This window comes from Orcinus orca, chromosome 15 (genome assembly GCF_937001465.1).
Source record: "Orcinus orca chromosome 15, mOrcOrc1.1, whole genome shotgun sequence".
In the NCBI taxonomy this organism is placed as follows: domain Eukaryota; kingdom Metazoa; phylum Chordata; class Mammalia; order Artiodactyla; family Delphinidae; genus Orcinus; species Orcinus orca.
The window spans coordinates 38,578,737-38,606,618 of record NC_064573.1 but is presented as its reverse complement, the minus strand read 5'-3'; the positions used below and the strand labels follow the sequence as shown (position 1 = coordinate 38,606,618).

The window sequence follows — 27,882 nt, the reverse complement described above, 5'->3', positions numbered from 1 at the left end:
TTATCAAATGCGTGTTGCCATTCTTCTATATTATTAGTTCTAGTTTTTTGTCAGTACATTTAAAAAATTACTACAATACATTAAAAATTATTACTTAGTGTTCCATTGTAAGGATATACCATAATACCGTAGTGCCTTCATTCATTTTGCTATGGCTTGATTCCAGTTTTTTTCCTAATACCAAACTTTCTGTAATGAACGCACACACATGCGCGCACACACACACACGTTTGTGCACATACATTAACATTCTTTCAGGAGAGATTCTTAGAAGTGAAATCCCCTAGATCATGGGACACTTACATTTTATAATATTGTATTACATATTGGTGTCAACCATATTGCTCTCTAAAAGGCCATTATCAACTGGCTGTTCTACCATAAGCATATGATTGGCCATTTTCCCACACCATCACCAGCACTGGATGTTAAGAATTTTTCAGAAGTTTTATAATGCTGAAAAGTAAAATGTGGTGCTTCAGCATTTTAATTTGCATTTTTCTATTACTACAGAGGTTATTCATCTGTAGCTGCTTCATTGGCTGTGGACATTTCCTTTTCTGAGTATAGTCTGTTTATATCCTTGGCTCATTTGTCTCCTGAAAGGTTTAAGCATTTTAATTGGTGTACAGCCATTCAGTTTTTAATGTGGAAATTTTCAGATACAAAAGTAGAGAGAATGTAGTATTTTTAATACATTATAGATATTAACTTTTGGACAACTATGTTACAAACATTTTCTCCCTATATTTTAACTATCTTTAACTTACTTTATGGCATCTCTTGATATATGCATAAAACATATTGTTATAGTGTGCAATCTGTTAGTCTTTTCCTGTGTGGCTTTTAGGCGCCATGCTCACTCAGGGAAGTGTGTCCTCTTTCTAACTGCAGCCTCTCTGTGTTGTCCTGGGAGAATGCTCTCTATTTTTCCTTCACTCTCTAGGAGGTGAGTAGTAGCGGCAGTGGTGATAGCAGGAACCACATTTGTGGAGCACTTACTTTGTGCTGACTATGGTGCTAAGCAATTTGACATATGTTGTAAATTCCATGAAGCAGGTGGTAGTATTCTCCCCATCTTACAGATGAGGAAACTGAGGCACAGGGAGGTTAAAGAACTTGCACAAGATCTCACAGGTGGTAAGTGGCACAGCTGGGTTTGAACCCAGACCATACAGTCCTAGTCCAGAGCCTGCACTCAGAGCTAAACATCCCTGGAACTAGTCTCTGAATCTATAGAATGTGTTCTGTAGTAACAAGATTTTCTCTTTTGAGGATGAATTAGTTGAGAATTTGTTGAGAAAGCAAAAAATCATTCAGAGCAAATGTTTATTGGAACTTGGTCATCCCAAGAGCTGTGTTGTTTATAGTCACTGTTAGATTTTGATCCTGAAATAATCATACTGGTTTGCTTGTTCTTCTCATAAATTGGCACTGAAGACAGTTCCTAACGAGTTCTGAAAATGTTCAGAGCAATAACTGCAACACCGGAACAGCCTTCCCAGTTAATCATAACTAACCAGCCGTAATCTTGGTGATGGGAGCAGGAAAGAAGGTATAGAGAAGAAAAGTTCATGGTTGAGAGGAAGCCACAGTTAACTATCAATTATCGGAGGCTGAGCTGTCCTCACGTTTTGGGGGATCATACCTGATGTGCACCGGTTAGTGGCCCAGTGGGTGGTGGGCAGAAGAGAGACAAGCCTTGGGGCTGAGCCTCCAGGGTGGGAGCTGGAGGGAGGCAGTTGGAGAGGGTGTGGCTTTCTATTTTCCTGCGGGAGTAGGAAAGGGTATTGGCACCTTTCTACCAGCCCCAGGAACCAGCGGGCAGATGGGAGAGCCTAACTCTGAAACTCTGCAGGGTTGGGGAGGCCATTTTCCTGCATTTTGTCAGGAAGGAGGCATATTTGGATGCTTAGTTCCAGGGCCGTGCCTTGCCCTCTGGTCTGTGTCATGCCTTGTCCACAGGGCTTCATTGCCAGGGCTTATGGATTCCACTCCTCCTTTAGCTGGAGGATCTGCAGCAGAAATAGCAGAGTAGCCCTAGTTCTGTCTTTCTTGGAAGTAGTTGGCAGTGAACAATCGATTTGCAAGCAAAAAACCTATTATATAAATAGTAGTGTTATGGAGTCCAAGCTCACCACAACAGCCCAATAGATTGAGACACCAAGTGTTGGGACAAGGAACAGTGACTTTATTCGGAAAGCCAGCAGACTCAGACGATGGTGGACTGGTGTCGCAAAAAGCCATGTTACCTGAATTAGAATTCAGACTTCTTTTATACTAAAAGGGGACAGAGTATGACTGGTTGCTGCAAACTTCTTGGAGCCGGCCAGACAGAGGGGATGTGATAATCTTTTGTTCTTGCAGCTGTCCACGTAGGTCTGGTCACGATGTTGCTGGAAACCTCCAACAAGACAAACATCATTCTCTGTTCTGCAACTTTTTACGTCTATGTGTGTGACAAGTGTTATACCTTTAAAGGTCAAGCCTGGGAGGCAGAGCTTTGAGAATGGGCTACCATGTATATTTCAGGCTATAGACAACATTCTTTTATAAAGGCACAGAACCAGCAAGACTAAGCACAGGCAACAGGGCACAGAGGTTAGAGCTAAAGGACTAGATCCAATATGGAGTCAGGTTTGTTCTTCTCTGTTACAGTAGGGGTTGTATCATTGGTGTTAACCTACAGAAGTTACGACCTCAGTCCTGGCTCCTGGGGAAGGTTTGGCCAAGTGCAGAACAGGAGCAGCCACAGGTTGTTGAGGGCACAGGCGTGGCCTTTCCAGCTGCAGTTCCCACTTCCTCCCCAGGCTCGGCCTCGGTCTCCTCCGCTGTAAACTCAGGGCGCTGATGCCGCTTTAATAGAGTGGCAGGGGAGTCACGAGAGGCAGCGCAAATGTGGGCTTAGCTCAGTGTGTTGTAGTCACTCCATGCCCTGGAGCTTTCCCGGATTTTGTGCTATTAAAGAAGGTAATCGTTAAATAAATATGAACGTGAACTGGCGAGAAGATTCTGTGCACTGGCAGAACCATGCTAGAGGATTTCCCACAACTAGATTAACGACCACTGGTACCATGAGCGGCAACTAGCTACTTGGGAAGATTGATCTGACGGTAATGGTTCATTACCAGTGGGATTCACCAGCAAGGGATGTGACCTCCTCAGGTAGGTATGATTAGAATACAGCCAGTGATTCAGATTTACCAGTCAATGTCCCGAAGCCCTTCGTGGTGTCCTGAGTATTGAACAGCAAAGGGAGGATAGGAGGGGAGATGGCTGGGGGTTGGGGGGCTGGGCAGAGGGCTGTGAACTTGGAACTGAGAGCACCTGCTCCAAGAAAGGACAGAGCAAAAGGTATGAGGCAGAGGTCACTTTGCAAAAGCTCCTGATTTCTGGCGTAGGACTTCTGGTTTCTCAAAAGATTCGCTGTGATCAGATTGCAGATTTCTTTGGGGGTTTGGACTTTGCTGAATTGAATTTGGGGGGTTTTTCTAGATTCTGAAGAAAATGGCAAAACTTTAAAACTGAACAGGGCTACTGATGAATTTTAAGTGAAGAAGTGAGATCGGGGTGGTATTTCAGCAAGACCCCTGTGGGAACAGCACAGAGAGTGCATGGGAGGAGAGCAGACAGCAAACAGGGAGCCTGGTGGGGCCTGGGCCACAGTCTGGAGAGAGGTGGAAAGGCCCGACAGGCAGTGGCAGGGAGAATGGCAACAGGAGAAGGTGATGGGATACAGGATGGACATCATTTGTGGGATGGTGACTGGACTGTATGGTGAGAAAGAGGAAGGAGTCCGGGGTGATCCCTAGGCAACCACTAACTTATGGTCATGGGATGGCTGTCAGGCCACTGAGTAAGCTGTGGGCATTTTCAGTTTGAGATATCTGGGTCACAGGTAGAACGTCCCATAGGCAGTTGGATAGGCACCTCTGGAACTCTAAGCTTGGGCTTAGATGCCATAACCCAGGGAAAACAAACCAAGTGAGTAGAGAAGTGAATGGATAAAGTGTAGAATTGTCATGAAATTCTGAAACTGAGAAGTTCACTCACTCCCCAAGTCAATGAACCTTGATATTGGTTGTCTTCAAGTGTGAATGCTTCTCAAGCTAGAGTGGCCTTACTTGGTGAGATGTTGCAGGAAGAGACAGCCCTTTACTGTGGGAGTGGTGAACACGCTTCAAAGAGAAGGAAAGGTTTTTGTTTCTAGTTACATCTTTGATTTGCTTTGGGTATTTTCTTTCAGTGTCAAGCCTGCTTGCCCTTGACCTCGAAAACTCTCCATTTTCTGTAATACATGTCTTCCCATCCATGTCCTGACTGTTCACAGCCCTTTCTGGTAGAGCTGATTTTGTTGGCAGTTCATGCAGGTATGGGTGTGGGTGGTCCTGGAGAGCAAGCATCTCTCTCTTTATATCCCTGGCAATTCCAGGATCCCTTTGGAGATGGAGCAGGGGCTAAACTGCTAATGATTACTAAACTGAGTCGATTAAATCCAATCATGGAAGGAAGAATGAGATTGTCTCTTTTACAAGAGTCTGTGGAGGGAGCCTGGTAGTAACTCTTCAGTGATGAAGGTTGAATTAGCAGGGAAATAAAACCCTGAAAATGTAGGCTGAGGAGGTCAAATCTGACATGGCAAAAAAGATGTTTATAGTGGACCAAAGTGATGCTGGTGAAGCATTTTGCAAGGGACCTCTTTGGAATAGGCTTTGGAAATTGACGAGGAGAGACCCAAAGAAAGAGAGACCTGGCCTAATGTCATTCTTGTCTCACACGTGTTCAGCGAGCTGACAGTGATCACAGACGCATCATATCCTTGTAGAAAAAACATTGATTTCTAAGGGAGGTAATGTTGATGTCTCAGAGACTGATGAGGGTTTACATGGGCTATAGTTGTGGTCCAAGTTCGTCTATATCAAGGCATCATTGATTCTCCTCATGGTGGAATGGGGCCTCGGTGAGATGGGCAAGGGATGAGAACTGGTAGACTCCCTATACACTTGAATACATGAAAAGAATCTGAAAGAACAAAAGATTCACAGCTTCTTCCAGTCCTTAAAGAGAAGAGGCATTTATTTCCAGCCACAAAGAAATGATCATAGTGGAGGTAGCAGAGCATCATGGTCAGGAGCTTAGGTGCTAAGGTTGGACTACCTGGGTTCAGATCCCGGCTTCTAGCTCTGTGACTCTGGGCAAGCTCCTTAACCTCTCTGTGCCTCAGCTCCTCAGCCGTGAATGGGGTAGTGATAGTACCACCTCAGCAGTTCCTGCGAGGAGTTAAGGGGTGAACCCTGTAAAGTGCTTTGCGTGAGAGCACCCGTCAGAGAGTTGGTTAAATAACTAGGATAAATGAGTGACTGCAGCCCCACCCCCACCCCCACAGCCCAGTGAGAGTCTGATTTCCCTGGAGAGAAACAGGAGGCAGAGCCAAGCCAGGTAGAGGGAAGCCTACCCCCTGCCCTGGGAGAGTGGCCTGCAGAGCAGGGAAGGCTGGGCACATTTGGGACGGGTATCTGCAGCCTAAGTGCCATTTGAACGTCCTGATAAAGCGTGCTTCCCAAAGACACAGTAACTCAGTGAGGAATCAGAGACAATTATATCACACTGCAGGAATACTCCATTACAGTAATCACGTTTGCCTCCAGAGAAATTATTTTAATTCCTGAGGTTTGTTTTTTTTTCTTTTTCCCAGTCATGCAGTTCTGGTTTTATAAACATGAGTTTAAACATTGACTGGAGATGAGCCCCCATGAAGAAGTGGCCAGTCGGGACCTGCTGAGTGCAGGCCTTGGTCTCCCAGAGGTCTTGGGACAGAACAGGGCGAGCGGGTGGAGGGTATCAGGGCTTCGTGCCAGTGGCAGGCCTTCCGAAGTGAAACAAATACTTACTGGACTTAGGAAGATATTTTTCTTTCTTTATCTATATTTTTTTCACTTATAACAAGCTTTGCAAAATTGAGTTAGAAGAGTAAATGATTTTGATTGTGAAAAGGGGAAAAAATCATGAAGCAGAGAAGAAGTGCTTTGGGACTTCCTTGGTGGTGCAGCGGTTAAGAATCCACCTGCCAATGCAGGGGACACGGGTTCGAGCCCTGGGAAGATCCCACATGCCGCAGAGCAGCTAAGCCCGTGCACCACAACTACTGAGCCTGCGCTCTTAGAGCCCGTGAGCCACAACTGCTGAGCCCGCGCACCACAACTACTGAAGCCCACGCACCTAGAACCCGTGCTTCGCAACAAGAGAAGCCACCCAATGAGAAGCCCGCGCACCGCAACGCAGAGCAGCCCCCAGCTCGCCACAACTAGAGAAAGCCCACGCGCAACAATGAAGAGCAACACAGCCAAAAATAAATAAAGGTCCACATCCATAATAGTTCACGCCCACAAGTAAACGAGCAAGCCACCAATTCTCTATAAGAGAAACCCCAGCACTGAGTATATTATTTCACAGTAAGTATACAGGGATAGACTTCTTAGTCAGTCCTGACATTTTCTGAACTTTGATGTTATGATTACTGCCCTGATTTTGTTGAGCCAGGAATAGTAGCTTATGAGCCAAAGGAGAACAAAATGATATTCGTTCATTCCTTCATTATTCACCAGCTTGTATTTTCCTGTACATGCCAGATTTTCGGTTCTGAGGATAGAGTGGTAAGCATGACCCTTATGACTCTTCCAGCCTCTTAAGACAGTGTGCACATAAATATTGTAGCAAGTAAATGTGTGTAGCTTTGGAAGAGGGCTTTTGAAGGCTGCAAACAGGGCTGTGTGCAGGTAGCAGGGATGTAAGGATATGCACTTGACAATAACGTGCAGCTCACAAGGACATGTGCAGGTGTTGTCATTACAGCGTCACTTGTAACAGCAACTTGGGGAGTGGCTAGATAAGGAAAACATGGCATAGCCACATGATGGGATGCAACCAGCAATTATAAGAAATGCGTCACACCAGAAGTACCAACATACTTGCCACATCAATTGCTGTATTCAAAGGACTGTAGAATAATATACGTTAAAACGTTCTTTTTTAATCTGGAAATTTACCCACCGAATTTATAACCGTGGTTACCTCTGGTCAAACGGGACTTAATTTTTATCAGTAATATTATACTTTTTCAAAGGGAGTATGAATTCTTATAATTAAATATTAATTTAAAAGATTTTTTTAGAAAAGAGGATAGTGGGATGGGGCAGGGTGGGGGGGGGGGGTCCAAAAAGCCTCCTCAGGCATTTGGGCTGAGTCCTGAAGGATGACTGATGGTGGTGTGTCCAAGTCCAAAGCATGTGAAAAGGCAACTCGAGTTCTAGAATCAAACTGAGTCATGAGTTTGAAAGATGGACCTACACACAAAACTCTGAAATGGGGTTGGCTTCCTCTTGGTGGTTACATTTGATATCTGCCTCTTAAAGACACACACGTCATGTCTCTTTCTAACTTGGAGTCTTTCATTCTTTAGTATCATTGCCTTCGTGTTTGTGAAAACATGAAACAGAATGTGTGTAAGGAATTCTGTTATTCGAAACGTTTAAAAGTGAGCTTGGCTAGACAGCACACTATTTGACTAATAGTTGTACAACTTCTGGAGATGAGAGAACTTGTCTGATGTCCACACAATTTCATTTCGTCAGCTATCATAGGCTACCAGAGATGAAGGCTCCTGTTCTGCTGTTCCACTGTATTTTATGGGTGACATAAGAGAGCCTCCGGGTCTCAGGATGGAGCCAAGCCAGACGCAGGCAGTGCTGCTTTCACCTCTGGAGGCCGCCATCTTGAAAACTCAGCCTGGGTCTGTGCTTGGTGTCCCTGCTGTTTCCAAAAGGTCACAGAGAATTCCAGTCTACCTTCATCTTAGTTTCTCTTCTGCTCTCTCAGGCCTCTAAGAGACACTTAAGGCAATTCGGTAGTATCTCTGGCTTGGAATAAAGTCTTTTTTAAACATAAAATCAAAGTACCCACAAAAGAAAGTGGTGAGACACCTCATAGTCCGCAGTTATCCCTGGATTGATTTGTTTTACTCCTAAATAAACCTGCAACCAGGCTACTAATTGTGTTTTTCTTCCTATTGGTTTTAGGCTATGCAGACTGGAATTCCATTATATTAAACTGCTCCATGTTTTCCGCAGAAATAATGTGCTGGATCCATTAGTATTTTATTCTAAAACAAAATAGCAAAATAATGGCTCGTGCATTAAGGTTCTGGCCAGTTGTCCAGTTCCTGGATATATTTAGTATCCATGGCCAGTAAATATGCTCCTTCTAAACTCTGAGTGTTACAGGGACAATAAATACTTTCCTGTCTAACTTTGGGTTCTCACCATGGAAACGTCAGAGCAACAGCTGGGCTCTCTTAAACGTCTTTTCACTCTCTTAGTAGCTGGCAAAAATCTTTTGAGGGAAGCTTCTTCTTTTTTTTTAATGTGGATAACAAAACTATTTTTGAATGAAATCACTGCTTCAGTTGGTCAGATATACGTCTTAACTGATTAAGATAACTAATTGGAAATTTTCAAATCTCTTCTTGGGGCCTTGGTAACCTAGAAACAGCCTTGAAGTGAGCAGAAAGTATGAGTCACCAGGAGGCTAAGTTCAAACTCCAGTTGAAGTGTACTCTCTCACAGAGGGATGCAGTGTTTGCTCCATCTGAGGGATACAGATGGAGCCCAAGGGGGCATTTTGTCTGACAGACATTTAACACACTATTTCTTCTGTTTATCTGTTTGTTTGTTTAAATTGTAAATTTTAAAAATTTTTTATTGTGGTAAAATATACATAACAAAGTTTACCGTTTTAACCATTTTTAATTGTACAATTTAGTGGCATAATTACATTCACAGTAACACTATTTCTATGACATATTTTTTTCATCTAATTATAGTATGCCATATGCATTTTACAGAACTAAATGGGGCATTTAAAATGCCTGCATCTTATTTAAACCTTAATACAGAACATACTAACTAGTTGCCACAAATGGGTCACACCTGTGTCAAGACACTGATTTTTTTTTTTTTTTTTTTTTTTCCCCCCCCTCAGGGCAACCAGGCAGGTCTGGGGTGACTGGGGCACTGGGCGGGTCTCCTGTCCGTTACTCTGGTGGGCTGTGCAGATGTTCTTGTCTATGCCCTGTGTAGGGAGGACTGAGAAGCGCCATCCAGGGTGCTGTTGCTTAGAAGGAAATGTGCAGTGACGGTGGAGCAATGAAACCAGTTTAGATTCTGCTTCAGGTTCATGACGTCGCCAGTTCTTACTGGCAGGTTGTGTGATCTTGCCTTCTCTGGACCTCGTCTTTCTTATCTGCAACGTGGGGAGATCTCCAAGGTCATGTTTCCAGTCCTTGCCACTCTGTCTGTTGACCATCCATAGCGAGTATCTCCAGGCTGAGCACCATGCGAGGTCCACTGGGCCACAGGTCTGCAACAGGCAACGAGTACTTACTGGACGTCCCTGGCGGCTGGGTCCACTAGAGAAACAGAGCAGAAGGAGTAACTCCAGGCAGGGAGAATGGCTCCTTTGAGGACCCCAAGCTGAAATGCCCTTGGTGCTGGGTGGACAGCTCAATAGACTGATTAAGACTAGGGTGGGGGAGTTGCTGAAGGGAGAGAGGGAGATGAAGTGAGCGAGATGATGGGGGTGTTAGCTGAGCAAGTTGGACTTAATCCTAAGGTTAGCGTGTACGTGTTGGAGCAGGAGAGTGTCATGTGTAAAGTCCCCTCTTGTCCTCTGGTCAATTCCTGCTTGGCCTTCTGAGTTTTGCCCCAAGAGCACTGTGGACATTTTTCTCACTTGAGTACTTCCTGGTACAATTAGATTAATGTCTTTCTCCCCTACAGACCTGTAAACATTAAGGGTGAGAACCTCTACTAACCACTGTACCCCTGCATCTTGCACATAATAAATGCTCAATAAATAATTGTTGGGTAAATGGAGAGCCCTTGCCCCATGGTTACACTTCTTCACTTTTAAAAAATGTTTGTATTGTTACTTATTATGGGAAATCTCTGTACCTTGTGCTCAATTTTGCTGTGAAACTAAAACTGCTCTAAAAAATAAAATCTATTTAAAAAATTCTAATTTTCCAGAATTGAATTAATCATAATCCTTAGTTCATGATACACTGACATCACTGGTCCATGTGTGGCCCTCTCCTAGTTTATTTATTTTCTATAAATATTATAAACATGATTAGTATTATTAATATTAATTATTAATGTTATATAAATATTAATATAAAGAACATCCATGAGACTACGGTCTAGCTAGAAACCCAGAGCATTACCCTTAACTTACTATGAGCTTCCAACTTTCACATCTCTGAACCTGGGTAACCAGCACTCTTAAATATCGTTTAGTGTTGTCTTATGGGTTTGTTGTTATTTGTTTTTAGTATTATCAGATATATATATATATATATATATATATATATATATAACAATAGTATATTATACAATTTTGCCTCTTTGAACTTTATAAAAAATATTAGAATATTGTAGTTTCTCTTTGCACTTGTCTTCACTCCACATCATGCTTCCAGTGTTCATCCATATGGTCATGTGATGCTGAAGGTCTTCCGTTTTCTCTGATTGGAATATACCACAATCTATTTATCCTTTTTCCCATTGGTGAGCATTTGGGTTGTTTCCATTTTTTGGTAATTACAGACAGTGCTGCTGAGAATATTCTCAGACTCATATCCCGGTGCACATACTTCGGCATCCCTAGAGAGGGTTTCTCAACCTCGGCACTGTTGACATTTTGGACCAAAAGTATTCGGTGCAAATGTTGTTGTGGAGGGCTGCCTCGTGCATTGTAGGATGCAGCATCTAAGACTAGATGTCTCCCGACATTGACAGATGTCCCTTAGGGGGCAGAATCACCTGGTTCAGAACCACTGCCCCAGGCTACAGCAATGCCACTTCTAGGTGATGTCAGTCATATTCATGATATGAATGCTTAACTTTATGAGATAGTGCCAATTATTTTGCCAGCGTCATTATGCTAATGCACACTCCTATCAGCAGTATATGAGAGCCAGTTGGTCTAAATGCTCTTCAGTGCTTAGTATTATCTTCAGACATCTTAATTTTGCCAAGCAGATAAAAAATGGTATCTCATTGTAGTTCCAGTTGAGTTCTATTAAACTCTGACTGATTTATATTTAAACTTCGGTTTTAAAATATCATTTCATATAAATGTATTGGCCGTGGTTGTATATTTTGCTCACTTTTATAGTTGTGTTTCTACTGATTTTTAAAATATATTTTTTTCATATTCCTGATTTGAGTTTATGTCTATTAGATGTCTTGAAATGTCTGCTCCAAATGTGTTGCTTAACTCTTCCTCATCCTGATTGCTTTGGTCCTAGAATATACTTTAATACTGTTTTAAATGTTTCTATTGTACTTTTAAAACATCTCAGCAACATCCATTTTCCTTCTTGTTTTTTGAAGCCTAAGATATGTGACGTCAGCCTGAGACCCGAATTTGAGAAAGTTAATTTGACTTTGAAGGAAACTGTGCCCTGCAGAATTGGTCAGGCGGTGGGCCTGTTGCTTTTCCAACGTGAAGAGGGTGGCCTCCAGTCTGGGACTGTTTGTGGTTAAAAGGAGACTAGCTGATGGGTTCAGAACAGGCCTGTGCCCTAGAGTAACTCTTTATCAATTACAAACAAGCAGAATACCCCTAGAGGTATTTGAAAGCCAGAGACCAAAGACCCAGAATGCTTTAGAACAAGTATAAACAAAATTAAGTTATACTTTAAGAGACAGTTCAGCTAGGGAAAAAGCAAAATTGTCTGAACTAATTCTTCAGTCTTAAATATTGGCAGCATAAAATATCATTCCATTTGACTAATTCTACTAGGATGAAACCAAATAAAATCAAGCATAGAAAGTCCCGTGCCCTACGAGAGGGTATTTCCTTCTTCATGCATTTGAGTTGTAGGGCAAGGCCAGTGCTTTGACCATGGGACTTCCTGGAAGTGGATTCCCTGAGTGAGTCATTGTGCTGCCTGCCCTTGGTCCTGCTCTGCCACTCATGATAGCAAAGCTATGATATACACAAGTCATCAGAAGATTTATTGCAGGGTCAGAGATGTTGAGCCCAAAGAGGAAACAGGTTGGGATGTTGATCAGAATCACTGTCTTCACACATCTGTAGGACAGCTATATGCAAGAGAGGAGGATCAGAAATACACAGCTTACACAGGTGGAAGTTATAAAGGGGAAAGTCTTACTATCTGCCAGTGATTGGGAATGCTTTGCCCAGTACTATGTCCTCTTCCTTAGTGAATCAAGCAGTTCTTGATTATTGAGTAATTGATTGAGTTGATTATTGATTGTTGAGTTCTTGAGTATTGAGTGAGTTCTTGAGTATCCATTAGTGGGGGATGGTAGAGATTTCCTAAGAAGGCTCCAAAGCCAGTGACGATGATGGTGATGATGATGATGGGAGCTAATAGCTAAAACAAATTGATTTGCTCACTGTATACTGCTCCTTTTCAAAGTGCTTTACATATTAACCCAGTAGGTACTGTTGATATCCTAAATTGGGATGAGGAAAGTGGGGCCCAAGGTCACACAGCTGGTAAATTATGGAGCTGGAGTACGAGCCAGGCAGTTGGCTCCGAGCCTCTCCAACTCCAGCAGACTTTGCTTCTAAATGACTTTACCACCTGGGAGAACAAATGAAGTCAAGTCATTTTGGAGGATGGGGCTCCCTGTTTTGAGTTAAAGAGGAGAGACCCATTGGTTGGCAGGGTAGAGATCTGTGGGTTCTGGGCAGACCAGAAGTAATAACATTTGCAAATTCCTGATCAAGATGAGGGAAGGTAGCCTCAGGCTGAAGGTTGAGGGTACAGTTTTTAACTTGACTGCTGTTAGAGCAGAAAAGGACTGCCAACAAAAAGGACTGTGCTGTGTGAGGGTGAGCTGTACCAGGCTCGGAAGGACAGATGAGGTGTGCTCGTTTGTGGCTTGTGGCATTACAGGAGGAATGCTGTCTTCACTGTTCCACTGGCTTCCTTGTTTCTGACAGAAGCACCCCTCAATCCAGGTATGGGGTATATAACCATGGGGTTGCACCAATACTTCTTTCTTCCTTTCCTGCCGCATCTAACCAGTCACCAAATTCAGCTAAATCTGTTTTAATTTTTTTCGGATCCATCTCTTTTTCTTTAGCTCCACAGCTGTCACCCTCTCTGCCCTACCTCTTTATGAGGCTTGCATAACCTTTATTCCATAAACTGATCAGCACATTTTAAGAAATAGGAATTATAGATCAATCTCTTTCCAGTACATGTAAAAAATTGTTAATAATATTATAATCAACTATACTTCAATTTAAAAAATTCTTAATATTAACAAATAGAACCCAGGTGTTTATAAAAAGGGTAACATGGTATAACAAGGTGGGGTTTATTGCTGGTATGTGAGGTTCGTTTAACCTTTTAAAAGCAGTTTTGTAATCCACTGCATTTACAAAAATAAAGGGGAAAATCATATGATTATCTTGATAAATGGAAAGAAAGCATTTGATAGAATTCAGTACTCATATATGGTAAAAACTCTTAGCAAACAAGGAAACTTCTTTGATCTGATAAAGAATAAAAAATCTGTGGCAAAGCTCATATTTCCTCTTGATATTTGGGACAATGAAAAGATGCTTACTGTCATCACTTCAGTTCAATGTAATATTGCAGTTCCCAGCCAGTGTAATAAGGCAAGAAAAAGATAGGCATAAGAATTGGAGCAAAATAAATACAACCGTCGTTACTTACAGACGATATGACTGTCTATATAGGAAATCTAAAGGAGTCTATATAAAAAGTATTACAATTAATAAATTTGGAAAAGTTGTTGGATACAAGGTAAATTTACCCCCAAAATCAATTTTATTTCTATATATCATCAAATAAATAGAAAATTAAATTGGAAATTGATGACATGTACAATAGCATTAAAATTTATATTTAGAAATAAATTTAACAGAAAATATATAAGACCTCTACTGAAAATTTAAAGCTTTAAAAGAAATGAAAGAATATTGGAATAAGATTAAATCTAAATAAAGGATATACCACAGACATGGGTTGGAAGACTCAATATGTAAAATTGTCAGTTCTAATTTGTGTATAAATTCAATAAAATCCCAACTAGTAGTCCATCTAGATTTTGGTGAAAATTGACAAGCTGATTCAAAAATTCTATGACAGTATAAAGGGCAAAGGACTTACTTTGCAATGTCAAGGTCTATCATAAAACTGTAATAATTAAGATAATATTCATGCAAAGATTCATGCAGAGTATTCACGCAAGGATAGAAAAATTGACTAATGATGAGAAAAAGTCCAGAAACCCACAGATATATACTTGATTTGTGATAAAGATGATACTAACATGGGGCAAATATGGCCTTTTTACTAAATGGTTCTGGGCCAATTGTATGTATGTCCACGTGGGGAAAAAATGTATCTTACCCCTATCTCATATGATACACAAAATAAATTACGGATGGACTGCAAATTTAAATGTGAAAGGTTATATAATAAAGCTTTTAGAGGGTCACATAAGAGAATGCCTTTAAGACCTTGGTGTAATCAAAAAAAAAAAACAGGGCAAAAAAGACACTAACCATCAAAGAAAAAAAGATAAATAGGGCCCCATTAAGCTTAAGAACGTATGTTTATTAAAAGATACCATGAAGTGAATGCAAAGGCAACCCACAGGGAAAACATATTTGCAACACTAGAATATGACAAATTACTTGTGTCCAAATTATGTAAAGAATTTCTACAAATAAAAAGCCTTTTTTTTTTTTTTAGTTTATTTATTTATGGCTGCATTGAGTCTTCGTTGCTGCGCGTGGGCTTTCTCTAGTTGTGGCGAGTGGGCGCTACTCCTTGTTGTGATGCTCAGGCTTCTCATTGTGGTAGCTTCTCTTGTTGCGGAGCACAGGCTCTAGGCACTCGGGCTTCAGTAGTTGTGGCTCGTGGGCTCTAGAGCACAGGCTCAGTAGTTGCGGTGCATGGGTTTAGTTGGTCCGCGGCACGTGGGATCTTCCTGGACCAGGGACTGAATCTGTGTCCCCTGCATTGGCAGGCGGATTCTTAACCACTGCGCCACCAGGGAAGTCCGAGCCTTTTCTTTCTTTTTTAAAGGCAAAGTACTTACACACTTCAAAAAGAGGATATCTAAATAGACATTAAAAGTATGATAATATGCCCATCTTCATTAGTCATCGGGGAGAGCAAAGAAAAACCACAATGAGACATCATCACACACAGATTAGATAGCAAATGAAATAGACAAAAATATAAAATCTTGGCAAGGGTGTGGAAGAACCAGAATGCTCATATACTGTCTATGGGAATGTAAATTCATTCATTCATTTAAAAAAATTGTTTGACAGTTTCTAATAAAGATGAATTTAAGCATATCTCATGACCCAAAACACTAAAACACATGTACTCCAATATCTATAACAGCCCTATTCAAAGTGACCCCAAACTGAAAGGTACCTGATTATCATCAACAGTAGAATGGATAACTAAATTATAGTATATTCGTGTAAGAGAATACTATACAGCAATGAGAAAGAATGATCTTCAAGTACTTATAACAATATAGATGAATCTCACAAGTGTAATATTGAACAAAAGGAGCTGGATACAGTATGATTCCTTTTAGATGGAGAAGGAAATCAGGCAAAGCTGACCTGTGCTGTTTCCAGTAGGGGGGGGAAGCAGTTCAAAGGGAGCATTAAAGGAATGCTCATTATGTAGATGCCTCTGTTCTGTGAAACCTCAGGGATTCGTGTACTCTTCTGTATGTATTTTATATTTCAGTAAAAAGAAAAACCAACTGAAGGAGAGTGGGGCAAAAGAGTTACAGATTTTGGCAGAATGATGCCTACAGTGGGAAACGGTCGATTCATAAGGATTGAAGGCAAGAAGGAGCTGGTGGACATTTAGGAAGTAGAGGAGGACACTGAGATTGCAGAAGAGTTACGGTGGGAGGAGAGGAATGAGAGATTTGGAGGAATGGGGGCTTGTGGTCGGGGGGTAGAAGTTTGGATGTAAGGTTTCCAAGGTGGGCTACTTAGGTGTGATGGTGAGGTCCAGCCTGTGAGGGCCTGAAGTGAACAAAGATGAAGGTCATTGGAGTTCAGGAGTTTTAATCCCTTTGGCAAGGGATTGAGAAGCTTGGGTAAGTGTTCCACATGGAACACTTGCATCGCATAAGTCACGTGTTGATAGGATTTAGAGGCCAAAGGAGGGTAATGATTCAGTTATCAAAGTCTGTATTTGTTTAGCTGCAAGGGCAAAACCCAAGTTAAACTACCTTAAGCAAAAATGAAAAGTTATTATCCTCTGTTAGTGAAAGGCCAGGGTGAAGCTTCAGAAGTATTAGATGCAAGTGTTAAAACTGTCATGGAGACTGCTTTCCTCTCTCTCCATGTCCGTCCCTCTCTCTCCAACTCTGCTGTTCTTGGGCCGGGGTCACTCACAGGCAGCCTTCCTCCACTAGACTTAGGGTGTGCTTGTACCTTCTCATCCCTGAAGGCACCAGGAGAAATCCCAGGGGTGGCCCAGATTGACTCCACCTGGACCATGTGTTAACCCTTGAAGTGGGGGGGGGGATCAGCCCCCCACCCCCAAACACATTGACTGAGAATGAGGGAGTGACATGCAAAAACCATCCGTCCACCGTAGAGGGTGGTGCAGGAAGGAATGCAGTGAAGACATGAGGACTTCTCGCTGCAGGCGCTGGGCAGCCCTGAGAACAGCCACTGCATGACTCTGTATGCAGAAGGAGAACCACCTGGGAGGCCTGCCCAAGGCCAGAAGCTGTTGTGAATCATGTGTGGTAGGGGGATGGGAGGAGTGGGGTCGGGGGTTGCAGGCAGTAGCATCCAGCCAACTTGACAAAGAAATTTGGCTTGTGCTGGGTTATTGCATCTCCAGCCCACACTTAGGTTTCCCCATCTCACAACTGTCTCCTCTAAGTGTGCTCTTTTCATTTCAGCCAGCTGGAGTTTTTCTGCTTCATCTTCCTGTTTGTCTGTAACGCTTATCTTGCTTTCCCATCCTGTCTCTATGTGCATTTCTCTTTTCCTGGCCTTGCCTCAGGGTCGAGGAGGAGGAGGAAGAGGAGCAGCCAGTCACGGAGCCCAATTCAGAGGAAGAGAAAGATGACGATGCCCCCTGTCCGGGCACGGACAGGTACCGAGGGCTGGACACTCCCCGGCTCCCACCACAAGCCTGGAGTCTCCTTCCTAACGGATAGTTTGCAGCCGCCCTGCAGTAGCCTCCTCCCTTCCTCACTAGCTCCCACCGGCAAACGTTTACACGGAGCCACAGAGTGACTAGTTTTATAGAAATAACAGCACATTTTCCCTAGAGAGCCGTGTTTTTCACTCAGACGCTGCTTTGCCTAACCTTGCTTTATGGGAGACACACCCAGGAGCTTTGCTCCCCACTGTCCCCTCCCTCATTGAGTGCTTCGGCTCAGTCGGATTGACAGTAACTAACGGGATGTTCCTCTCTGCTCAGAAAACTTTAACCCTGTCTACACTGTAGGAAGAATAATTCCACGTGTCCCCTTCTTCCTACTAATTTTACCAGTACAATGTTATCTATAATGTGTGGATGACTGCTGGAGGGATAATGCATTTTGATTTTTATCCAAATGGACAGGAACACTTTTCACCGCATGTAACATAGAAAAAATTCCCAGCATTTATTTGCATGCCTAGAATAACTACCATAGCTCTACAGCCCTTTGGGGGAGTTTTCTGTCCTCCACTCACCTCTCCAAGGTGCATCCTTTCTGTCTTCAGGCAGTGTTAACAGACATAGGCACCTTGCAGATATGTGTAAATTTTGTGGTATTTCCCCCAAATGATGTCTGTATGAAAAATAAAAATTGATCATGGGTAAGTTCATTTTCTGATATTCAAAAATAATTCTAGAACTGAAGGGTTCCTTCACTTGATTGATTACGCTGCCAACTGATACTGTTGCTGTTAGTTTTTCCACAAATAAGCAAAGTCAAAAGGACCTTGGATGAATTAGGGTAAAATCTTTCTCTTACCAAGTTCAAAGTTAATGTGATTCTTTGCTGCTGTGGCCTCATTCTTGGGGCCACCGGTGCACATAAAAGTTCTCAGACAGGCTCATTTGACGTGCTGAGATGCCCACCCCTCCCGGGGTCATGGAATCCTCTCTGAACTGATTGCTTCCGCCCTTTGGAAATGTCTGGGAAGAAGCCAGCTGGATGTAGAGAGAGGAAAGGAATGACCTAGTGACAGAGAGTGAGGTACATATTCCAGAATGAGATGGGGAGAAAGGTCGGCATTAACCAAGGGCCCCCGCCCATGCCGAGTGCCACGCTTGGGGGTAGTGCCTTTAGTTAGGGATGCCCTGGGAAGGGAGGAGGTTCAATTGACAGTCCCACCTTAGGTCAAAAATGAGTCACAGAAAATTTTGTGGACTCTCAATAAATACATCGGTGTGGCTCCACACGTGCTTAAATGTGCATGGTATGTCCCACCCACAAACTTTTCACCCCCAGGGACTCAAACAGTTCAGCAGTGCCTACAGAGCAGATGGAGGAATCTGGCTGGAAAGAGCAGCCTCCAAAGGCGTCCCTACTGACTCGTGCTGTCTTTACATGGGATTGTTATTAGCGGTAGATGGTGGTTTATCCTGTCCTCTGCAGTGTCTGTGACTATATGACTGATTCTGGAGGGTGTCTTCATCAGAGACGATACAGTTAGACTTTTCAGTTTTAGGAAGCAAAGGTGTGCATATTAAACACCAGGGTTTGACCTTAAACAAACCCTGTGTTCATTAACATTGATCTGGATGTTATTTCTTCCCTGATGTCAACCTACTAGACTTAAAAGTGGTGGGAAAGATTCTGCTTACTTCTGTGGGCTTGGTGTCTTCCACTGCTTCCCCTTCCTGCTGGCTGCTTCTGTGTGTTTGCACTCCATGTGTGCCCACCACGTGTGCCCCCTGTGTGTGTGTACCACCTTTGCCAGGCCTGCCCTGGGCACTGCAGTGTGGTCTCATCCCATCCTCCCCTTGAGCCAGGGAAACCTGTATGTCCCTGCCCTTATATACAGACGGAGCTCTGGATTTGAGGTAGGAAACAAAACAGCTCACATCCCTTTCCCAAGTGGGCATGGCTGGGAGTCAAGTTCTCTGGGGAAAGGACTATGGTTTTGAAAACTGCAGAGTTTAATGTAGATTCTGCTGTTACAAAGGTAGGCTTCAAAATGTCTAAGTGGTCTAAATCCAGTCCCCTGAAGATGGAAAGTCTTCATAACTGTATCTGTGGCAGAATGAGGCATGCCTGCAGGAGTCTAGACATCTAGGGCTTAGTGGTAGAGGAGGCCCTGGGGAAAGTGTGAACCGGGCAAAATGTGTCTTCACTCTGCCCGCCCCTCATTTCCAGCTCTTTGCCTTTCTTGCTGGCATCTTTTCTCCTTCTCCACACTTGCTTTCCAGAAAGGATCTGAAAGCAGTGACTGTAAGTATGGGGCTTGTGGGATACCTCCTCCTCAAGTTTGGGTGTTTCAGGAGGAGGGCAGATCCCCTGTTTGATCAAGACAAAGAAATGAAGTTCAAATTGTGGAAATTCCGGTGCCGACACAACCAGTGGGGAGAAACTTGGGGATTGAGGGGCAGGTGCAGAAGAGCCTTTGAGGTTCCACTAAATCCCCTCATCAAGGCCCTTGTATGCTCAGAGGCCAGATGGGTCTTACCCCCCAGATAGGCAAGCCCAGGGCGCCAGGATTATTGGGAAAACCAGGGCTTCTGGCTTTTATGCTGCAGGTCGAGAAACACAGCTGGACTCTTAAGTGAGCGTCCCTAACAGTAGTGAGCTTTGACGTGTCTTTTTCTCTTTCCTAACTTTTGCTCCCTCTCTCCCAAATCTCTTTTCCTCCCCTTCCTTCCCCCTCCTCCTCTCCTCCTCTCCTCCTCTCCTCCGTGCTGACCCAGGGTTGAGGCCAGTCCTGCCTCAGAGCAGGTCCCCGCCGGAAAGGATGCTGCTCGCGAGAGTCCAGCCGTCCCCGCGGCCTCCAGTGCCTCCTCCCCAGGAAAGCAGCTCCCGGCCGGCAGTGCGGCGGGGACCCCCTTGCGCAGAGGGTCCTCAGGGCCTGCCCTGCGGGCGCCCTCCACGCCCTCCCCGGCTTCTCAGCCGTTCCGCGCCGCACCCGGCCCCCCGCAGGCGTCACCAACCGTAGAAAAGCTGCCCTATGTGCTTCACAGCCCCTTCCACCTCTTCTCCTATGACTTTGAGGACTCGCCCTTGTCCACCAAGGAAAAGGAAGCCGAATCCCAGCAGGAAAGCAGGTAGATCCGGCCCACGTGATGGCCTGTGCGAGGCTAACCCGGGGACGGTGACGCAGCGCCTTAGCTGCATCCTCGGGCTTGTCTTTCGTTCGCTGCGTTTGCGGAGATTCCAGTCAGAGCAGAGAGCAGTTGTGGTGTGAGCTCCCTGGGCGCTCACTAATTACCAGTATGTAGGCAAAAGGCAGAAGAGAAAATTCCCGCTGCTTGAATTGAGGAGCTCTTGTGTTATAATGTAATTACTAAAGATGGATTTTTGAATTTAAGGTTTATAAAAATTTGCACAGTCTGTCAAAATCTACACATCTCAAGCCCATCTCTCTAGCACGGGCTCTCTTTTGATCTGCGGAAGGCAGCCAGGTGCTTTGTCAGCTCTCCAGGCAGCGTTTTGAGTGGGGTTTTCCTTCGTTTAACAGTTCCTCTGATTCTCTCCATCCGAGCACGTATTCTGCCTCCGAGCCTTACAACTTCCGGTCTTTCTCTTCCAATAGGTGGGTGTCTTTTCTTTATCTCCTCTCCCTTTTCTATAGCTTTCTGTTTTTATTCTAATGTATGTAAGTTTCTTTCAGACATTGGTCATAGCTTCCCATGAGATGGCAAACAACTGCAGTTTGAATCACTTCACAGGCATTAGTATAATTACATTATTTAAGTATGGACACCTCAATGATTCTTATGCAAACCGGAGATGAGGCAGAGGGAGGGAGGTGTGCAGATCAGAAGGGCACAGGGAATTTTCAGCAGGTGCTTGTCAGCTTGCCTGTGTGCCTGCCCTTCACTGATGCCTGGATCAGGACCTCTCTGCAGAGCGGGGAATGGGGAACAGAGGGTTTGCATATTTTAAACAATCAGTTGTCCAAAGTCAATAATAAAAGTCAGTATTGACTGATGGCCACTCCCATATTAAGAGTAATAATAATAATTGCTAACATTTATTGAGCATTTATTGAGAGCCAAGCCCTGCATTTTAAAGTATCACTTAACCCTGAAGAGGTAGGTTCTATTTCTAGCCCTTATATACAGTGAGGAAACTGAGGCACAGAGAGGTTGGGTAAGTGGGGAGTGGTGTCTACCAGAATGGCTTTGTATACCATCAGGAGTACGTGGGCTCCAGTTTGAACACCTCCAAACTACAAGTCCTCTACCAGTCTCTTTTAGGTCTAAAATTCTCAGTTACTGTGATCTTTCACACAGTTTTCATGAAATGCATCCAACATAGCTCTCATGTTCCCCAAGAACAGTATCCGTGTACAAGTTAGGAGCTGCACATTTGACCGGAAGAAAAAATATCTTGGCAACCTCATCTTCCCCAGCAGGGTGGTGTTAGCCCAGAATGGTGATGGTCTCACAGCTTCTGACGGGGCTTTCCTGGGACCCAGGTCCCTCGCACTTGGTCCCCAGGCTTCAGTACTACTGACAGTCCTGGGGGATGTGAGCAATAGAAACATGGAAATGGACAAAACGAATATACACATAAATTGAGAAAAGCATCTGCATGTTTGTGAATGAAGATTGGCTTGGATTTCACTGAGAAAAGTTTACAATTTTTTAATTATTTGACAGGAATTTGAATATTATATAAATATCGTTCATACCAATTAATTTTCTGATGTTCACTCACTGTGGTTTTCAGAGGTCTGTATGGCCACAGATTTGACTGCTCAGTGGTTGACTGAAATTGAATGGGTTATAATAGAGACCAACCAGTTAGTCATTAAAAAGAATTTTTTAAAAATACAAACACACCATTGTAAAGCAATTATACTCCAGTAAAGATGTTAAACAAACAAACAAACAAAACCAAAAAACGCCTTGTAGTGAATTGTATGATCCAGTTAGTTTGGCTGAAATTCAGAAGCAAAATTAGACCATGAGGTCGTTGAATTAATTGCTCAACCAGTAGAAAAACCAAAAGAGGGAGAACGACACTATGCTTGTTTTATTTCCATAACATCATCGAAACATAATTTTAGTAAAGTAGTCCTGTTAAAACATTCTCTGGGATGCCCACTTTTGGTTGGGAAGGGGATGGTTTTAGATGTTTGCATAGAATAACAAGCTTAGTGTCCAGGCAGCTGGGTGATGCAGGGCTGACGCTGGAGCCCAGGGCCTGTCTCTGAGGACTTGGAGGTCCTGGGCAGCGTCCTTCCCTCCCAAGTGGGGCCCACTGCCTCCTGCTTCTCTCGCTCTCTTCCCTGCTGAGCTTGTGCTCCCCTCTCTGCTGCTTCCTTTCTTTTGTATATTCTCATCCTTTGCTTTTCTGTCTTCTCTGTGGCCTGTGGTTTTGGGGGCCCTCTCTTTTAATTTTTTTATTTAGGTATAATTGACATAACGTTACATTGGCTTCAGGTGTACAGCGTAGTGATTCAATATTTGTATAATTGGGGGCCCTCTTGAAAAAATCAAACCGATACTCACTTGGAGAAGCAGTAAACAACCTGTTGGACAGGTAGAGTGTTGGGACTTTAAGAGATGAGAAGATGAGTGTCCGGAAACCAAGTCCCATGAAGGTGGTATGTTAACAGGGGAGGATGGTGGGGTAGTATTGTGAGTCCCCATGTGCCTGCCAGAGTGCCTGGTACATAGCAGAGGCTGACACATGATACCAAATAAGCAAATTAGAAGAGCAACAGCCAACACACCAGACTTAGCAACACAGGATAGATTTGGGATAATGTAAGTATTTTATTTCCCATTATAATAATGGAATTTATTAAGGAAAACTGAAATTTCACCTCCGTATTCCAGTTTTAAAAATAGATGGCCTGGGCATCGCTGGTGGCTCAGTGGTTGAGAGTCCGCCTGCCGATGCAGGGGACATGGGTTCGTGCCCCGGTCTGGGAAGATCCCACATGCCGCAGGGCGGCTGGGCCCGTGAGCCATGGCCGCTGAGCCTGCACGTCCGGAGCCTGTGCTCCGCAACGGGAGAGGCCACAACAGTGAGAGGCCCGCGTACCGCCAAAAAAAAAAAGATGGCCTGTTTTTTTACATTTTTCTACACGTGGTTTTTAACCTCTAAGGATATTTTTTACAATTGTGATCACACTCAATGTGTAATATTATATCTTGATGTTACATGCAGTATGTGTGTGTGTATATTTATACACACACACACTCTCACGTACACGTACATTATAAACATTTGCCATGTTATCACTTATAAATTGGCAATCATTTTAATGGTTGTGTAATCTTCCATTGACGAATGTTACATCATACTTTCTTAGCCATTCTCCCATTGTTACCTGGTTGGGTAGTCTCTGGTTTTTTGCCATGATCTCAATGAGGCTCCAGTGAGTATCCTCCTGTGTGATATTTTAGTATATAAATAACCATAAAGTTATGTTAACGCCTCAAAAGTAGACCTACTTGGTCAAGGGGTATCCACATTTTGAGGTCAAATTGCTTCCTAGAATTAGCAATTCTAGGTTAGTTGGTGGGAGTTTATATTGGATTCACTGCATGGGGGAAGTTCTTTGTGCACTTATATCATAGTGACCCTTGAGGTCCCACACACTCCAGTACTGTGGCCTCACCAGTTTAGAAGAAGGAGTCGGCCCTACCCTGTAGCTGAGGAGGTTGTGAGGCAAAGCTCTGATCATGATAGCTAAATACAAATAGATAGCTAAAGAACAGCCATTCTGAAAAACAAAGAAAACTCTAGAATTTTACAAATCCTGAAACTTGTTAGAGATGACTGGGAAATGATAAAAGCTCATTTAAACCTAGTGGCTATAGTTTTGGTTCTAGGGAAATATTGGATGAAAACATTGAATACGTGCACCTCTAAGCAGCAGGCCAGCCTAGAAGGTCTGGGGACAGTTTCTCCTTGATCCTTGGGCATGTGATGAGATCATAGCATTTAATGGATGCAATTGATTCAGAAACACCTAAAGGAGAATTTTTAATCCGATGTTTCTTTAGCTAATCATCTGGTATTTTCTGTAGGCCTTTGATGCAATTAATGCTAATTGTGCCACCACGAGAGGCAAGAAAATCTTCAGATTCAATTGAAAGTAATTTGGATTCTTGATTTATGTTAGCAACTAGTTTTAATGTACACTTAAAAAGAAAGGAAATATGAGGGTTTTATTTAAACCCTTTGTCATAAACCCTGCTGCCTAACAGTTTTCGACTTTGGGAAATTTTTCTGATGAGAAATAAAACAAAGAAGTTACTAGTTTCTTCAAGTTAGGGTAATCACTAACAGTGCTAGCATTTCCAGACCTGTTTTTCTTGCAAAAATTAGCATAGTTTGCCACGTGTTATTCATTTATTGACTGGTACTCATTTTTCTGTCCCTTCCTGCCCCACAACTTAAATCTCTGCACTCTCCAGATATAGCAACTTTGGCAACAACTCTCATCACTCCTCGAGGCCTTCGTCTGGATCCAATGTGCCCATCACCGTCACGTCACCTCTTTCACCTCAACAGGAGCCCGGGCTGGAAAGGTGGGTTTTAGAAGAAGCATGGTGATGCCTTCCCTGTCCTCAAGTGAAGGGAATCAGTTTGATTAAGAGGGCCCAAAGGAAAAGTGTAAATGAAAAGAATAATCTGAAATATTTCCCTTTACAGAATATAGCCCAAAGGTAAGAATCTTTTCTGTCTCTTTCGCACTGTGTACTAAGTAACTATTTTATTAGAGGTGATATTTTATTGGTAATACTCTCTCATCTCCCTACATACTATAGATAGGTATACCAGTTTGTTCTAAAATATTTAAATGTGAATGTTTCTATTCACCTCTTAAAAACTGTTCTAGATTTTGTGTAAACCATGCAATTTGTCTTATACACATCAGTTTTCATCTCTGAATGATTCATTTTATGTAAATCAGGAGGTAATGGGCCTGTTAAGGTGTTGTGTTATTAATCCAGGACCTACCAGAAGAGAAACAAATTGTATGGGTCCATGGAAGGAATGTAACTTGGCAAGAGTACTAATTAGACCACCAGAAATGAACTGATTATTACTCCTAGAAGTGAATGATTGCACAGGATGTGTTTACAAGGGAAAGGTAAGACCTGTAATCTTAGAACAATTAAAAACAGGTACCCTTATATGGCAAGAGTGCTGAGTTAGAGAACACAGGCTAGGGTTCCAGCTCACTCAGTGGGAAGTTATTTAATCCCTGAGGGTAGATGCCCCTTATGCCAACCCTTACCTTAGAGGCTGGTTTTGATGAGCAGATGAAAAAGTACACATGAAAGCCTTGTGTGAACCCCACCGTGTGGGTCCAGTGGGAAGTGACAATGTATGATGATGAGATATAACTTCCAGCAGCTCGTGGTTGATCAGATATTGAGACATGAGCAATTCACAGAAGTCATTTGCCTCAAATCCCAAATTTAAAACAAATTCTATCTGTATTCCAAATTCAAATCGTCTCCTGTGCATTCTGAAGTGTGTTTTGCTGAGCGCTGCTGGTGGTTGGGGGTTTGGTTGGGATACAGAGCCCCAGGAGGAAGGGCTGTCCAATGGGGTTTACTTGGCCACACATCACCTGTAACTTCTAAGATGGTGCATAAACCCCATGGTGTCAAAATCCCAGGCTCCACAGTCCAGTGTGGTGCTGGGCTGGCCATATTTAGGCTCAGTTTGGTCTTGGTAATAAGGTAACAAGTTGATTACCCTGAAGACACTCTCTGCCCTTTACCCTAGGGCACCTCTTCTGGGGATCAGCTGAGGTTGCCTGTGCTCCCAGAGAGGTCACCAGTAAAGAGAACCCTTGTCCTATTAGATGTGAGATTTGGGGCTGAAGTGAGGCATATGAGAGTCGGACTGATATCACATCACATACCTCGCACATGCTTGGCTGCCAGCTCCTCGGGAGCAGGGAACCAGGCTCCATTCATTGCTGTGTCCCCCATGGTACCTGGGGCTGGGCTGTGGCAGAGTTGAAGTATCCAGGTGAATTATCCACTCATTGGTTGGAAAACAGTTTGGAGGTCCCTGAAGTTGAGAAGTTACAAGGATAGAAGGTCTGCAGGTTTCCCAAGCCCTGGCCTTTGGGGGACATTGTTCCCAGGTCCTAACGGAAGTCCCAGCCTCAGCCTACTGGAAACCCAGGTCCAGTCTGGGCTGTTCCAGGAGTGCAGGCCCCTGAAGGACTCCTGTCTGTGTCTCTTTCCCTGCTGGGGCTGGCTGAGTGTCCCCTGGGGTTGCTGGGGGATTAAATGAGGAAGGAAGGGGCTGGTTTGCAGAGAGGATAGAGTGCCCTGGGGGGAGGCTGGTCTTCATCCTAAGGCCCTGGGGCTTTAGAGTTTTGAAGCAGCTGGTGATGCTCTCTAATTTGTCAACAGTGCAGAAGGAGCCAGTGGGGCGAGGCTGCAGAGACAGGGACCGCCAGAAGCCGCCTCTGAGTCTGAGAGAGGTGACCATGACCAAGAAGGGCAGAGGCCTTGGGGCTTGAGAGGATCAGCGGGTTGGCTGCTGCTGGGAGGGTGGGAGCAGGGGAAGCAAAGTGAGGGTTCAGGCTTGCGGGAGCCTGTGGGTGTTAGAAACAAGGAACTGAGGTAGAAGATACTGGAAGAGAAGCAAATCGAGGATGGAGATGTTCATCTTGGGGCACGCAAGGCCTGAGGGGTCTGTCTGACACCCAGGGAGATGCGCCAGGAGCTGGGGAGGTGAGAACTCAGTGGTCCTCGGCTTGAAGAAGGCACTGGGTTCAGATTCCTTAGAAGGAGCCTGCATGCTGAGACCCAGTCACTGGGGACAGCAGGGGCCCGTCCTGTTCTCTCTTACTGTGCACTTCCACCATAGGAAATTCATTACATCCACTGTATCCACTAGCAAGGAAAGCTTCAAAGAGTTCCCTACTTCCTTTCCATTTGCATGATTTTTTCAACTATCACCATCTGCGACTTTGAAAAACCATGTGATGGATCGTTTGAAACATCAGCTGTGCCATTTCATTAAGGCCAGGAAGCCACCAGGCCGGGCTGCATCATCACTTCTTACTCTCACCTTGCTAGCTTATGTTTTGTGACTATTAAAGAAAAGAAAAACCAAAGGGGCCCCAGCTCCAAATCATATTTGTATACTACCACCCAAGCATATTATGTCAGTTGTATTTATGATAATGTATATTTTCATACAGTTTATTTTTTTCTTTTTCCTATTTAATAACAGGATTCTTTGGATGTCATCCATAATCCATTTTTACATTTACAAATATTTTCTGCCTTATTAAGATACATGATTGTTTTTACCGAGGTATATACTTCAGTAGAGTTTGTAAGATTTATCATTGAGGTGTTTTATAATACCCATAATTATTGAAACTGAAAAGAAAACTCTTAGGAAAAACATTGAGCTATTATGAACAATTGCAAATTTGCAACGAGAACCCACATGTTCTGTCAGAACACTCCTGACTAATAAACAGCATGACAGGGCCCCATGCAGTACCAGGCAGTTCTAGAAATCCTTTCCCTTGATTTGGAAGCAAGTCTTACTTCTCTGAAGTCCTAGGAAAATCAGGCCAACTAAAACACTCCTTCAGGCAAGTCAGACGATTTGG

General features: G+C 43.6%; 1 protein-coding gene across 1 annotated transcript in view; it reads left to right on the top strand.

The window, feature by feature from the left end:
- The window catches only part of FHOD3 (formin homology 2 domain containing 3), a 505,940-nt gene that overhangs the window by 337,993 nt on the left and 140,065 nt on the right, over positions 1–27,882 (top strand). The window contains exons 13-14 of the mRNA XM_049697949.1: positions 20,776–20,850; positions 24,698–24,811. Of these exons, the coding sequence (XP_049553906.1) occupies positions 20,776–20,850; positions 24,698–24,811 (189 nt within the window). The remainder of the gene's footprint in view (positions 1–20,775; positions 20,851–24,697; positions 24,812–27,882) is intronic.